General features: G+C 38.9%; 1 protein-coding gene across 7 annotated transcripts in view; it reads right to left on the bottom strand.

Moving 5' to 3' along the window:
• The window catches only part of DAB1 (DAB adaptor protein 1), a 701566-nt gene that overhangs the window by 39582 nt on the left and 648674 nt on the right, over positions 1–13310 (bottom strand). For 5 of the 7 annotated variants that reach the window (XM_031969031.1, XM_031969032.1, XM_031969030.1 and 2 more), the window contains 2 exons: positions 4355–4411; positions 4213–4263 (listed from right to left, as the gene is read on the bottom strand). The exons of the other annotated variants lie outside the window; for them this stretch is intronic. In XM_031969031.1, the coding sequence (XP_031824891.1) occupies positions 4213–4263; positions 4355–4411 (108 nt within the window). The remainder of the gene's footprint in view (positions 1–4212; positions 4264–4354; positions 4412–13310) is intronic. 7 annotated transcript variants of the gene reach the window in all.

Below are 13310 nucleotides of genomic sequence, written 5' to 3'. Positions count from 1 at the left end.
TGAAACATGTCTGCGCAAGTACTCAAATCCAGGTTTGGGAAGTGAAATTTGGTTAGTAGTCAAATATGGAGTCTTCCAGGATGTCAATCCAAGATGGAAGCATATTTCCTCTCACTGAAGTGAGTCAATGTTTAAAAATGATTTTTACTAAAGGCAAAAGATGCACATGGGGGAGGGATTGTGAATGTTAATGATATAATGTGTGAACAATTAGACGCAGAATATAACCCTACTCTGAGATGTCCACCTATCCTGCCATGTCACCGTTCACCAGCAGTGGATATTCGGAAACACAGACTCCTGAGAGAAAGGTGTGAAGGTTTCTGGGATCACAGAAACATCAGAAGCAGTACTACATATATGAAAACATGCACATGTATGTATCTGCACATATACATGTTATATATATATATATATATATATACATATCAAATATATATATAAAATCTTTGTGTCTACAAGTCCTAGGGTTATAGCTTTAAAATATGATTCTACTTAGAGCTGGAAGACTGCAGAGGACACGTGTCCTAATTAAAATAGAAATGTGTTCTTGCAGGCTATATTTTGACTTAGAAAACCACAAATTAATATTGTATATGGCATGTTGCTATTTACTTTGTTAAATATTTCCTAATTATACCTGAATCTCATTAGGGCCACATTCAAGAGTTTGTGAGCCTCAAGCCACAAGCTTGACGTATCTGATGTACTGCACACCACTCATTTTATAAAGCTGCAAAGAGAAGCCCAGAAGGGCTACGTGATTTTCTGAGGCCACAAAGATAACCAGTGACAGACCCAGAATTTTCACCCAAATCCTTTTAATTGAGAAGCTGGGCTTTTCCCATTGTTCTATCTTGGTTTTTTAGGAGCTCAGTTTTTTCACTTGTAATACCTGCTTATTCTTTGTAGGAGATGGTGCAGCCCAGGAAGAAGCCTATTTAGTTTGGAATAACACATATATTTGTGGATATCTTTTTATAATTTTTGACCATTATAATCTGAAAGAGACATGGATTCAAGTAACAGAATGTAACTTGTAAAGATGGCTAATGTTTTGAGGAGATGGCTAATGTGGGACTTTGTTTTGGTTGACTACATATATTTGTTACAAGAGTGGATTTTTCTTTTTTTCTCCCCTCCCTTTTTTCTAGTGGAAAGGAAAGAAAATAAATGCTTGAGATTTTTTTAAAATTTTAAGTACTAGAATAGAGTACTCTGGATGGAGAGGGTCTCCATATTCTCCCTGTTATTTACTATTTAACCTTGGGCTGGTTATTCCTTGGTAATCAATTTTCTTACCTGTAAATTAAAGCTTAAAGTCTGTCCCAAAGCCAGATTTTCTGACCATATTTCTTTCCCAACACATACTCCTTTTCGATACACAAAGTATCCCTAAAGCCTTAGTGAAGCTTTAAGTGGTATTTTAAGTGGTAATGTAATAGTGATGAGGTGGAATAATATGGATAAATTTGTCTTGGTGATGACCTTTGGAAATGTCAGCAATCTCTTGGTAAAGTCTTTGAAGGTCTCCTAAGAAGAGTTGAAGAAGACCTGTGAATAGTGGTCAAGTATTATTTCTCTTCCTTTCAACAAAAGGTCTTTTCTATTTCTGAGAAAGCAATTCTGCTGCTGAGAGAACGGCTGGAGATAAAATATCTCATAATTCATTGCCTTCTTCCCCGCTCTAAATTTGGCCAAGTGGCCCATAAAATGAGGAGTGAACTGGCCAAGAAAGCATTAGAATACTCTGCCTAACTTGGATGGGACACACACATTCTTTTTTCTTAATTGTCTCTTCCCCAAGTTCAAAGCCAGCTCTACAAGTAGGTCATTTGGCTATTGCTTGGAAGGACTGGGTTCATTTATTCTTTGAAGAGGCTCAAAAATTCATAAAAGTAATAATTCTATTTAATCATCTTCAGTGAAGCTTCAGGGCTCACTCCTGATTGGAACACACTTTCTTTAAAACAGAAGGACATCTCTCTTTCCAGTGGAGGGAGAAAATTAAAATGAAGTTAATAATTAAGTCATACAATTTACATTTGAAATGTGCTGAACTCACGGTACACTTTTTACTAACAGCATAAAGATAATTTATGGCTTAATTTTCTCCTTAAGCACAACTTTTAAAATAACCTTCATTCTTGAAATATGGATTTTCCAATATGTGTGTATGTATGTGTGTGTATGTATACATGAATATGTGTATATGCATATGTATATGTATATATATTTCTTTTGCCAGAGTATTTTCATTCAAGCACTAAACTCGGAAAATAAGGAGAGGAATAAAACACATGTTGTTATTCCATTCCATCATGGTGGATGTTTAACTAGCACCTTTAGTTAATTAAATTTTGTAGAAAATGAAATTCCTGAGTAATAAAATTAAGAATAATTTTAATAGTCATATGTGATTGCAAATCTGGAGTAGGAGATACTTTGACCCCCCCCCCCCTCCCCGGGGCCTTTCATTGCTAACCTAACAGACCATAATCCTCCACTGTACCCCCTCCCCCTCCATTCTACTGGCGTTTCTTATTACCCAGCTTGATTATTACCTCTTCCATAGACCTTTTCTTAATACTGATATACATTCCAGGAATGAACACAGCACTTTGTTTGAACATCTCTTAACCCATGTTACTGGTGAATATATTTTCTTAACCTTGTTTTTTCTACTAGCTACTTTTCTGTGGGCCTCTAAAATTCTTGGGACTCCTCTATCCTTAACAAACAAAACAAAACAAAAACTTAGATTTTACCCTACCAACCCCTTGAGTGACCTTCCAGTAACTGTCTTCTTTCTTATAGCCTGATTCATTAAAACCAAAATCCTCTTATTTTAATTTCTTCCATTCTTTTCCTTCCCACTCACTTCTCAACTCCTAACAATCTGACTTTCAATCTGGATTGTTCAAATGACCCTATCTCTTGATCATTACTGGTGAATTCTAATGATTCATTCTCAACATTCGTCCTTCTTCATCTCTCAGCATTTCCTGAGATTATTAACCACTCCCTACTCCTGAAGATTCTCTCTCTCTCTCTCTCTCTCTCTCTCTCTCTCTCTCTCTCTCTCTCTCACTATCTCTGTTTCTTTGTCCCTTCTCAGTATCCTTTTTCTTTGTTGATTCATTATTGACTCTTTAACTGAGGGGATGTCCAAAGCCCCACACTGGGTTTACTTCTATGTCCTTTCTTGATTCCCATCTCAGATCCCATAAAAAGTTCAATAGTTGATATCCTTAAGGATCCCATCCATCCATCTATCTATTCCTCCCTCCCTCCTTCCCTACTTACATACACACAGAAATATATATATATATATGTATATATATGTATATATATATTTGTGTGATTATGTGTATGTATATACATATACATACATATATATATACACACATATATGATGCTCAATAAGTGATTGTTGGATTATATTGTATCTACTATTACAGTTATCAGGAAACATTTCTACTTTACCTATAGACCACAAGCTTCATCCAAATCTTTTAAGGTTATCTTTACAATACCCTGCACATAACAGATATGCTATGCATTTCATTAGTATATGTTCAGTGAATAAATGAACGAATGAATGAATGAATGAGTAAATGGATGAATGAATGAAAAAAATGTCCTAAAATTAATGATGTCCAAAAATAAAAAAGGAGTGGCTCATTTTTACAAGAATTCTTTATGCAGAGGTTGTGGTGGGTGATTGTGGTGGTGGATTGGTTAGACTGATTAACCTCTGGAGCCTTCTTCTTAGACTTGAAATTATGAGAACAGTAAATGGACTGGAGAAGAAAATGGTCAACCACTCCGGTGTCTTTGCCAGGAAAATCCCAAATAGGGTCATGGAGAGTTGTCCATATCCGAAATGACTTCACCACCACCACCACCACAGAACGACACAATCTTATTTGAGTAGTTGAAGCCAAATCCTACAATGTGTAACCACTAGCTGGGGGGAATTCTTTTTTGAAAGGGCTGCTTCCTCCCCCCATTACTCTGTAGCTATTTTCCTTCTCATAATATCCCACATTACACCTGGGAATGGTTTTGTTGGACCAACCTTGGACATAACCTTTCCCGTCCCTCGTGAGACTCCTATTTCCTGCCCTACATCCAGCTACCCTCAAACTTCCTGGTTCTCCATGGGACACAAAAGAACTGGTCCTAATAGCAAGGACCTCGTAGCCTTACCTGATTATCGACCCTGAAACACTCTTCAAAGTCCACCAGTGAGTTTCGGTTCTGAAACCACAAGGGATGATGCATGAAAATGAAATGAATGACACGAAGACAACTGTAATAAGTGACCTGAAGAGGGACCTCCCAGTCTTACCGGCATGGCTGCTGCAAAGCGCTCTTCAAAGTCATCAAAGGAGTGACCATTCTGGAACTGGAAGGCATGACGAAGGGACATGAAATGAGACACATCATGGCATGAATTGATGAAGATGAGGATGTTGCCTGGGATCTCTGGCCCCCTACAAGCAGCTGAAACACTGTTACTACTAGAACACTGTGCCATTTGATCCTCCAAATCACAATACGTAAAAATGAAAACAAACACTGGAATGTTTATATTCCTCACAATAACCCCACAGGGTGACTAGCCACTTATTATTAGCCCAATTTTACAGACTGTCACAATAAATCTTGAAGAATTCAGTGACTTGCTCAAAGTCACTTGGCTGGTGTTACAATTGAGATGAACTCAAATCAACCGAGTCCATTATATACAATGGAAATCCTGTGATTTAGAAATTACTTTGAACATGAATGGTTAGTGGAACAGTCAAATGAGTCATAGGTACATTTAAAAATGTTATCCTTATTTTGGTTAAAGTACAAACTCTTATACTGGTTATCATTAGCTGGATAATTTTAACAAGCTAGAAATATCTTTGAAGAATAAATTTCATCATCTCTGAATTAGCATAGTTAAAATGCGGAAATTCAAGTGCCTTGGTGATCCTCCTATTGAGAAAATTAACTGAGTGGCCATCTACTTGTCTAAACTACCTGGTGGAGGCACCTCTGAGAGCTAATTGAATTTAATTAAATACCTGATTGATAATGGGTCCCTATGATTGTACACATTTTTAAGAGTCAGGCTCAGTTCAGTCTGTCGTCAGAAGGCATTGCTTTTTTATTCTTCACAAGGTCAGATATTCACCTGACCTTTTGGGCGATTATGAGCAACAGGTGACTGATCTTGACATTAATTGGACTGAGATTTGTCCAGAAATAAGAGAGAATTTCTAAACTGTGAGGATGGTTTGCATGATGAACATAGCCAGTCAAGGCCACCGTTCAACCAAGTTCCTTCCTCAAAATGATGTGGTTTTTTAGTGTAGCCTATAGAAGCAATGGTAATGGTAAGAATTGTGTTGGTCATAACTGTGGCAAAATTTCTTTAGAGTCCTGTATTACACATAAATTCACCCTCTTCAATTCCCATGTCCCCCTCTAGGAACCTCTAAGCCCTCTGAGGGTGGTCCTTCATTTTGTTTTCTTTCCCTTCATAGGATCTAGTACAAAACCTTGCACATAGTTTGTGGGATAGTTGCCGGTGACTAGGATGGGGAAGGGACAAGAAACCATGTCCTATAAGCAAGTGTTCAATATACTGGATATGTTTCACTTAGAGATAGGAAGCCTTGAACACAGTCATTTTTTTTTTTTTTTTTGGAACAAGGGTTACATCTCCTTAGCCCCAACAGCCTGAATTAAGAGCAAGAGATGGAAGCCACAGGGATTCGTTTTTATTCTTTTTTTCCTATTCTTTTGCAAAGCAATCGGAGTTAAGTGATGTTCCCAGAGTTCACACTGCTAGTTAGAGTCAAGAGTCTGAGGTTATATTTGAACTCAGGTGCTCCTGATTCTAGAACCGGTGCCTCCTGGATGCCCAGCCACAGGGATTCTGATTTCAGTGCAACATAAGAAAGAGCTACCTGAGGATCAGAGAAGTTTAAAAATGGATGGGCTCTCTGTGAGACTGTGAGGTTAGGGATTCCTGGACTAGAATCCTCCTTTAAATGTCTGCTTGGTTCTGTGCCCATGGCCAGATGACTTAATCTTAGTTTTCTCATCTGTTAAATGGGGATAGTATTTCTCTTAGGCTTATTGTAAGAAACACATGAAATAATGTCTATAATATGGTTTGTGATCGTAATAATGCTGTAGAAATGTCAGCAATCATTCTCAGGATCAGTATGATTATTGCGAGGACACACAATACTGATTGATGAGGCAGCATTCAATAGGGATTCTTGGGGTCAGGAAGATCTGAGTTCAAATCTGGCTTCAGAATTTGGGCGATCAGTAATTAGCAACAAATGTTCATTAAACATCTACTAAATAACAGGACTCCCCCCAGGTGCTCACTTTCTGATGGGAGAGAACACATACAAATGATGATGTTCACACAAAATATATACAGAGCAAGGGGGGGATCCAATCAGAAGGGAAGGAACTAACAGTTGGCAGAGGAGGGGAGAGCTTCTTGTACAAGATGGGTTAAGCTGAGCCTTAAAGGAAGCCAACAAGGCCTGGAGGCAGAGGTAAGGATGCAGGGCTTGCCAGGCCCAGGAAACACTCAGGAAAAAGGCCCAGACCTGGGAGAGGGCCAGAGTCATTAAATCAGAGAATAGGTAGATGATTACAAGATTGAGAAGGGAGAGAAGGGCCAGCTTGTAAAAGGCTTTAAAATTCAGAGTATTTTCTCTTTCTCTTGGAGGTAGTAAGAATGGAGTCTGAGAGGCATTAGAGTGATGGGTCCTTAAGCCTCCCTTTATCTCAGTTTCCCTAATCTGTAAAGTTGGATTTTCTGGCCTCTTTATCATGATGATTCTACAATCGCAGGGTGTCTGAGTTAGAATTCACAGAGAGGATTCACATATTCTACATGGGATGAATGAAGATGGGCTCTGAGCCCCCAGTGGTCTCTCTTTTTATGAATCAGCCAAATACACTTTCTTTACTCAACAGGACAGCAAAAGGCACCGTATGAGCTATTTGAGCAAGAGGCACATGAGGAGCTTGTTTTCTGTTTTGTTTTATTTTTTTGTGGGGGGGACATTCTTTGTCTTTAGAACATCTACTTGCCAGACTGAAGCAGATTTTTATGCAACCTAGATAATATCTGTAAAGATTTAACAAAATGCTTGGCACATAGCAGGCAATTAATACATTTTTTGCTTCACCTCCCACCCTTCCCATCCATATTTGAATACGATTCCCAGAACAGTCTTCTCTCTACTTAAGTCCGGTCTCAAATATTTTCAGGAGCCCTTTATTGCCCATAGAATAAAAATCAGACTTATTTGCCTGCACTCAGTGCCATACTGGCCCCTTTCCAGGCATCTCAGGTTACCATTGGTAGTCAAATCTGAAGGCTACTCTGCCGAGACAGAAGCAGCAATTCATTGTTTGCACAACTTGCCGGGGTTTACACCTTTCTGAAGAATGTCATATAATATGTGTGTCCCAGCTATTTGTATTTCTATCTTGTCCTGTCACTAGAATAAAGAACTCATAAAGATGGACACCTTGATTCCAATAAGCTCTCTGTTACTCCTAGGACCTAATACAGTGATTTGTACACAGTAGGTGCTTAGTAATGTTTGCTTGTTTCTCGAATGAATGAATAAATGAAAAGGTAAATTATAACCAAGACTGCGACCTAAAAGTTAAGTCTGTGCCTTTATAACCTTTATAAATTTGTTCTTTCCTATGGATTTATGAGTTAGTCTCCCCAGATGGGCTCTAGATCACAGCTTTTAATAAAAAAAACATTTTAGTGTCCAAAATCTCATTATGTGTGTCCAATATAAAAAAGAAAATAGCTATACAACATGATTGATGATTTAAATAAATTTGACAAACACCCTCTGGTTCTCATAAAACAACAACAATATCAACAAATCATATTCCTGCTGGTGAAAATATGGGAGGCTACCTTGCGGAGGCATGAGATTGTCACCTCCCAAGAAGACAACAGTGGGTTCAATTCGGTTTAATTCGGCAAGTGATAAAATAAATATTAATAGAGCACATTAAAGTCTGCCACGTACTGTACAGCTGTGACCTCATCTGGGCCTTGTGACAACTTCATAATGGAGGTATCACAATTACGATTGTTTTACAAATGCCCAGAGTCACACAGGTAGAATCTGAATCCACACCTTTCCAGAGCTGATTCTCCCATCAACACTATTCTTTTTTCCTGTGTTGCCTCTAATTGAACAAAGAAGCCACACCCTAGTGGAGAGTTATCTATCTCCTTGGAAGAATCAGAAATGTTTGCTCAAACTCATTCATTCAAGCACGAGCAGTCACTTTCCTAGGTCTTGTCAGAGAAGGGATGGAAAGCAGTGCGTCTAGCAAGCTAGAGGGATGACAGACAGATGGGCCAAATGGAAGAAAGACATAAATAATTGATTTCTGTCTATATAATATCTCAAAAACCAAAAGACAAAAGACTCAAAGCTTTCTGGTTGCCTGACATCCTTCCAAGGTGTCAGACGTGGTCCATAAATATTCCTTCTCATTGTCACATCTTTCTCTTGAATGGAGTGGCTGTTTCCCGATCAGACGCCGCAGGTTTTCCTCTAATTCTCTGACCTCTCTTGCTTTTTTCCCTCTGGCCCTACATGGATCCACAGGTTTTATTTCCATGATTTATTCATCCTGTTTATTTTCCAGAATAGAGCACAGTATGGCCATTCCAATTTTTCATTAGATGACTGCAAGAGTACCCTCTCTCTGAGTACTTCGATTCTCTCCTCTCCAACAGTTCATACAACCGACAAAGTTAAGCGTTCCGAAGCTCTGGTGAGATGCCATTAGTCCCCCGATCAAGAAGATTCTAGGGTTCCCTATTGCCTTTGGGACAAGGGTTCCAAATTTTGTGTATGTTTCGTGAATTCCTCTGGCAATCTGGGGAAGTTTATGGATCCCTTTTCAGAATCATGTTTTGAAATGCATAAGATGAAAAGAAAAACACATTGAAATAAAGTCATCAAGATTTTTTAAGGTTCAAATGCTATAAAGAAGGTAAAGAGATTTGCAAAATAAAGCACTTTTAAAATGTGATTATTTTCCTTAAATTTACACTTATCTTCATGAGAGTGTAGAAAACTTGAGTTCAAATTCTGCTCTAGAAGACTTGAATTCAAATTCTGCTCTAGTACTGGGCAGGTAACTTAACCTCTCTTGGTCTCAGTTTCTTTAATTGTGGAATGGGGATAATTATAGAACCTACCTCATACAATTGTTTTGAAAATCAAATGAGATTAAATCTGCACAAAGACTTTTGGGATGATGCATGTATATAAAGCATCCTGCAAAACTTAAAATAGAAATCCTAGATATTATTTATTATTATTGTTGTCGTTGCTAAGTGGAAAAGCTGGAATACCAGATTTGGAATCAAGACGACATTATTCCAGATGCTGCTTTGGACATTTATTAGCAGTGCATTATTTGGTCAGGATTTGGTCTCAGTTTCCTTCTATGTTAAAGAGGAAGTTGCATTTGATGTCTCTGTATGATCATATCATGGTGGCCAGTCATTATACCTTGTGTCAGTCACTGTGGATGCAAAGACAAAGATAAACAGTCCCCACTCCTGGGGAGTTTATATCCCATTGGGGAACAGTGGAAAATAGTAATGGATTTGGGGCTAAGGGGCCCAGGAATGAAGGATCATGAACTTAGATGTGAACAGGACCTCACTGGCCAGATCGTCAAACCACCTCGTTGAACAGATGCAAAAACTGAGCTTTCCTATCCAAGATCACATAGGTGAGCAGCAGAGATAGGGAACTCAAGTCTTCTGCTTCTAAAATCTCCAGTTCGTCTATTCCCTTCCCCTATGACTTTACATCAATAACTCAACCTCAATGGATTTTATCTGTGATCTGAATAGATGAAATCCCTTTCAACCTTAAGTCAATAAAAATAGGAATCTATGAATCACTTAGCCATAAAATATTTCAATCTGTGTTCTTTAAATGAAGAGAATTTTGAATCCTCTGCTAGACATTAGGCAAGGGTTGGGAACATTTTTTAATTGTGCAGGAAGGTGAGCAAAATCTGAAGCTGACACTTAGATGCAATCCTTTCCTTGGAGTAGGATGAAGGCCATGGAAGCTATCTGACAATGGCTTATGTGGCTGAAGGGAAACATGAGTGGAAACGCTGGAACTTAGTAGAGAGAGAGCTCATCTTGAAATCTGAATGGCCTGGTTTTAAGTATTGCTCCTAATATGTACAAGGTCATGTACCATGACCATCTTCAGGCTGTTTAACTGCGGTGTTAACTCTGTAAGACTGAGTTTACAAATAAGATGGCCAGGCCACGCACAGTACATGGCAATCATCATCCTTGTTATTGTTTTGGTTCTAAAGTCCATTTTAATTGTGTCCCACTCTTCAACATCCCATTTGGGGTTTTCTTTGCAAAGAAACTGAAGTGGGTTGCCATCCTTCAGATCATTTTACAGATGAGGAGACTGAGGCAGAAGGGGTGAAGTGACTTGCCCAGGATCACCCAGCTAGTAAATGTCTGAAGTCACATTTGAACTCAGAAAAATGCACTTTCCTGACTTTTGACCTGGTACTCCATCCACATCAGCATCAACAACATATTTATAGACCACTGCAAATTTTGCAAAGCATTTTATATGTGTTAACTCATTTACTCCTCATAACAAGCTCAAGAGACACTATTATAATACCTGTTTTACAGATGAGGAAATGAGGTGGAGAGAGGTTAAGTGACCTTTCAGGTCAGACAGATGGTGTTTGTGGCAGGACTCAGTTTAGGTCTTCTTGACTCTGTGACACATAATAAATGCTTATTGACTGATCCATTCATGCTTAATAAAAGCTTGTCAACTGATTCCCTCATTTATTGGTGAACATTCAGGAACTTTGCAAAGAACAAAAAAAAATCTGGCACTGGTCCTATCGCTGAAAAGTTTGGGGAGTTCAAACCACCATGGAGTGGTATGGCCTGCTCTCAATGAGATGAGAATATTTGCACACCACTCTCTTGGAAGAATCTGTACAAACAGAGGGAAGGGGGGCCCTCCCTTCTCACTGCAATACGTCTCTGGGAAAGGATGCTATGGCGGCCCAGATGGCCTTCAAGCGCCAATAAGAAATATTGGATGGAGGTAAAACTGAGCCTGGAGAGCACAGGCAGACGCTGAAATTGGAGCAAATTGGAGGAAATTATACATGGAGAGATGTGACATCAAAGGAAAAACCATGTGGGGAGAGATCTACCGGCTGCTCTGACAGCCGTTCTAGGCCACAATTTTTTTTTTGCTGTGATTTTTCCCCCCTTCTTCTTTCCCTGTTGGAATTTGTTTGTTGAGCTGCCGTGCATCGGGGTCTAATGGAAAAAACCCTCGGGGATCTGGAATTCAAAGACCTGTGTCCCGGATTTAGTGACTTCTCTAGCTTGTTACACAACCTTAGGCAACTCACTTCAAATGTCTGAAGTTTGGCTGCTTCATCTGTTCTATGGTGATAATAACTCCCCTTCTACTTTCCTCCCATGGTTGCTGTGACGACCCAATGAGGGAACAGATGGGTGAATGCTTTGGAAGAGTTAAAAGCACTGTACAAAATTAGGAGATTATTATGATCTCCTAACATGGTACATTACTCAATCCAGCTTTTCGTTCAAAACTATGAATGACTATAAAAACCCCCTGCTCTGCTGTTTGTTAGGATTTGTGCTTCAGCCATGGTTTGGCCTGGAAGGCTTCTGGGGACTCTTTGGATGGTGTGAAGGATCTGGGATACTAGCAAATGGGACAGACCATAAATAGAATAACATTTTCAACTCCGAAATGGCATCTGAATGATTGATGTCAAAAATTCTCAAATATGCTCCAATAGATAGATCTGTGAAGTGGCGCGTCCATTTGGAAGTACCATCTGAGAGCTCAAGTCACTGCCTACCCTCCTGCCCATCCCAGTTCTCTCCTCTCCACACATCAGCAAAAGTGGTCCACTCAACATGTGGAAGATCTTCCTTGGTTTGTCTTGATATTGTTTCGTTGCCAGGAGAGTAAAAAATGAATTAAATCATTAAAAAATGTTCTGCCTCTGTTTCAGAAAAGTCCATGGTTGAAAACGTGCCATAATTATTCAGAGGTCTCTACAGAGACATAGATAATTGGATCACAGAACTAGAGGGGACACCATTTAGTCCAGCTCTCTCCTTTTACACTCAAGGAAAATGAGTCTCAGAGAGATCAGGTGACTTCACCAGAAGGTCATAGATCTGGAATTAAAAGGGACCTTAGAAATCATTGGGTTCCATATCTTCATTTTTTAAAGGAAGAATGACAGAAGAATGACACAAAGAAGTCTGATGATCTACCATCATAGATGTGGAGCTGGAAGAAAACTTGATTCCATTAAATTTAACTTTCTTATTTAACAGATGAAAAAACTGAGGCAGAAGGGAATTACGTGACTTGCCTGCAGTCACACAACTAGTAAGTATCTGGGATAGGATTTGAACTGAGATTTTCCTGATTCTAGATCCAGTTCTCTCTTCATTGTGCCTTCTATCCATCCAGATCACACAGCTAGTAAATGGTGGGAGAAGGTTCTCCCTCAATGAAGATCTTGAAGTGGATTTTCAATAACTGTTTGCCAGGCTGGAACAGATGGCCTCACTGAGACTTTACAGTATCCCATCAAACCTTTCCTTTTCTTTTTTTATGGAATCAGGACACAATTAAATTGTCTTGTTATTTCACCAGAATGGTACCATTATTGCTTCTCTTTATTATGGACAGTGTCCTACACTAATAAAATTACTTTACCTTGTGAGGCAGGCAGTTGAAAAACCATTAGACCCATTTTATGGATATTGAAGCAGTCTTAGAAATGGAAAGTTGTTTATCCAATAGCTATTAACTATTGGAAGTAAGGACTAGAGCCCCAAACCTTCTCACTTCCAATCTAGGGCTTGTACCAGTTTGATGAACTGTTAAAAATATCTAAGAATTTACTCTTGAGACACTGAATTTGCATATTTGGTTATGGTGCCTTTGAGTAATCAATTAATAGCTAGCTTAGGATAATATCATGATGCCAGGCCCTCTAACTGGATTTTTTGAGCTTTTTTAAAAGCTCCATTACTAGTGATGTCTTGGGCTGATGAGACAAATTCCCAATTTCTGTCTCTGGTGAACAGTGTGGCAACCTAGCATTTCTGTTTCCTCTAGGATAGATGAATTATCTCTGCTTTTAAAGTCTGGAAT

Source organism: Sarcophilus harrisii, chromosome 4 (assembly GCF_902635505.1).
Source record: "Sarcophilus harrisii chromosome 4, mSarHar1.11, whole genome shotgun sequence".
In the NCBI taxonomy this organism is placed as follows: domain Eukaryota; kingdom Metazoa; phylum Chordata; class Mammalia; order Dasyuromorphia; family Dasyuridae; genus Sarcophilus; species Sarcophilus harrisii.
The sequence above is the reverse complement of the archived record's forward strand: the minus strand, read 5'-3'. Positions and strand labels throughout refer to the sequence as shown.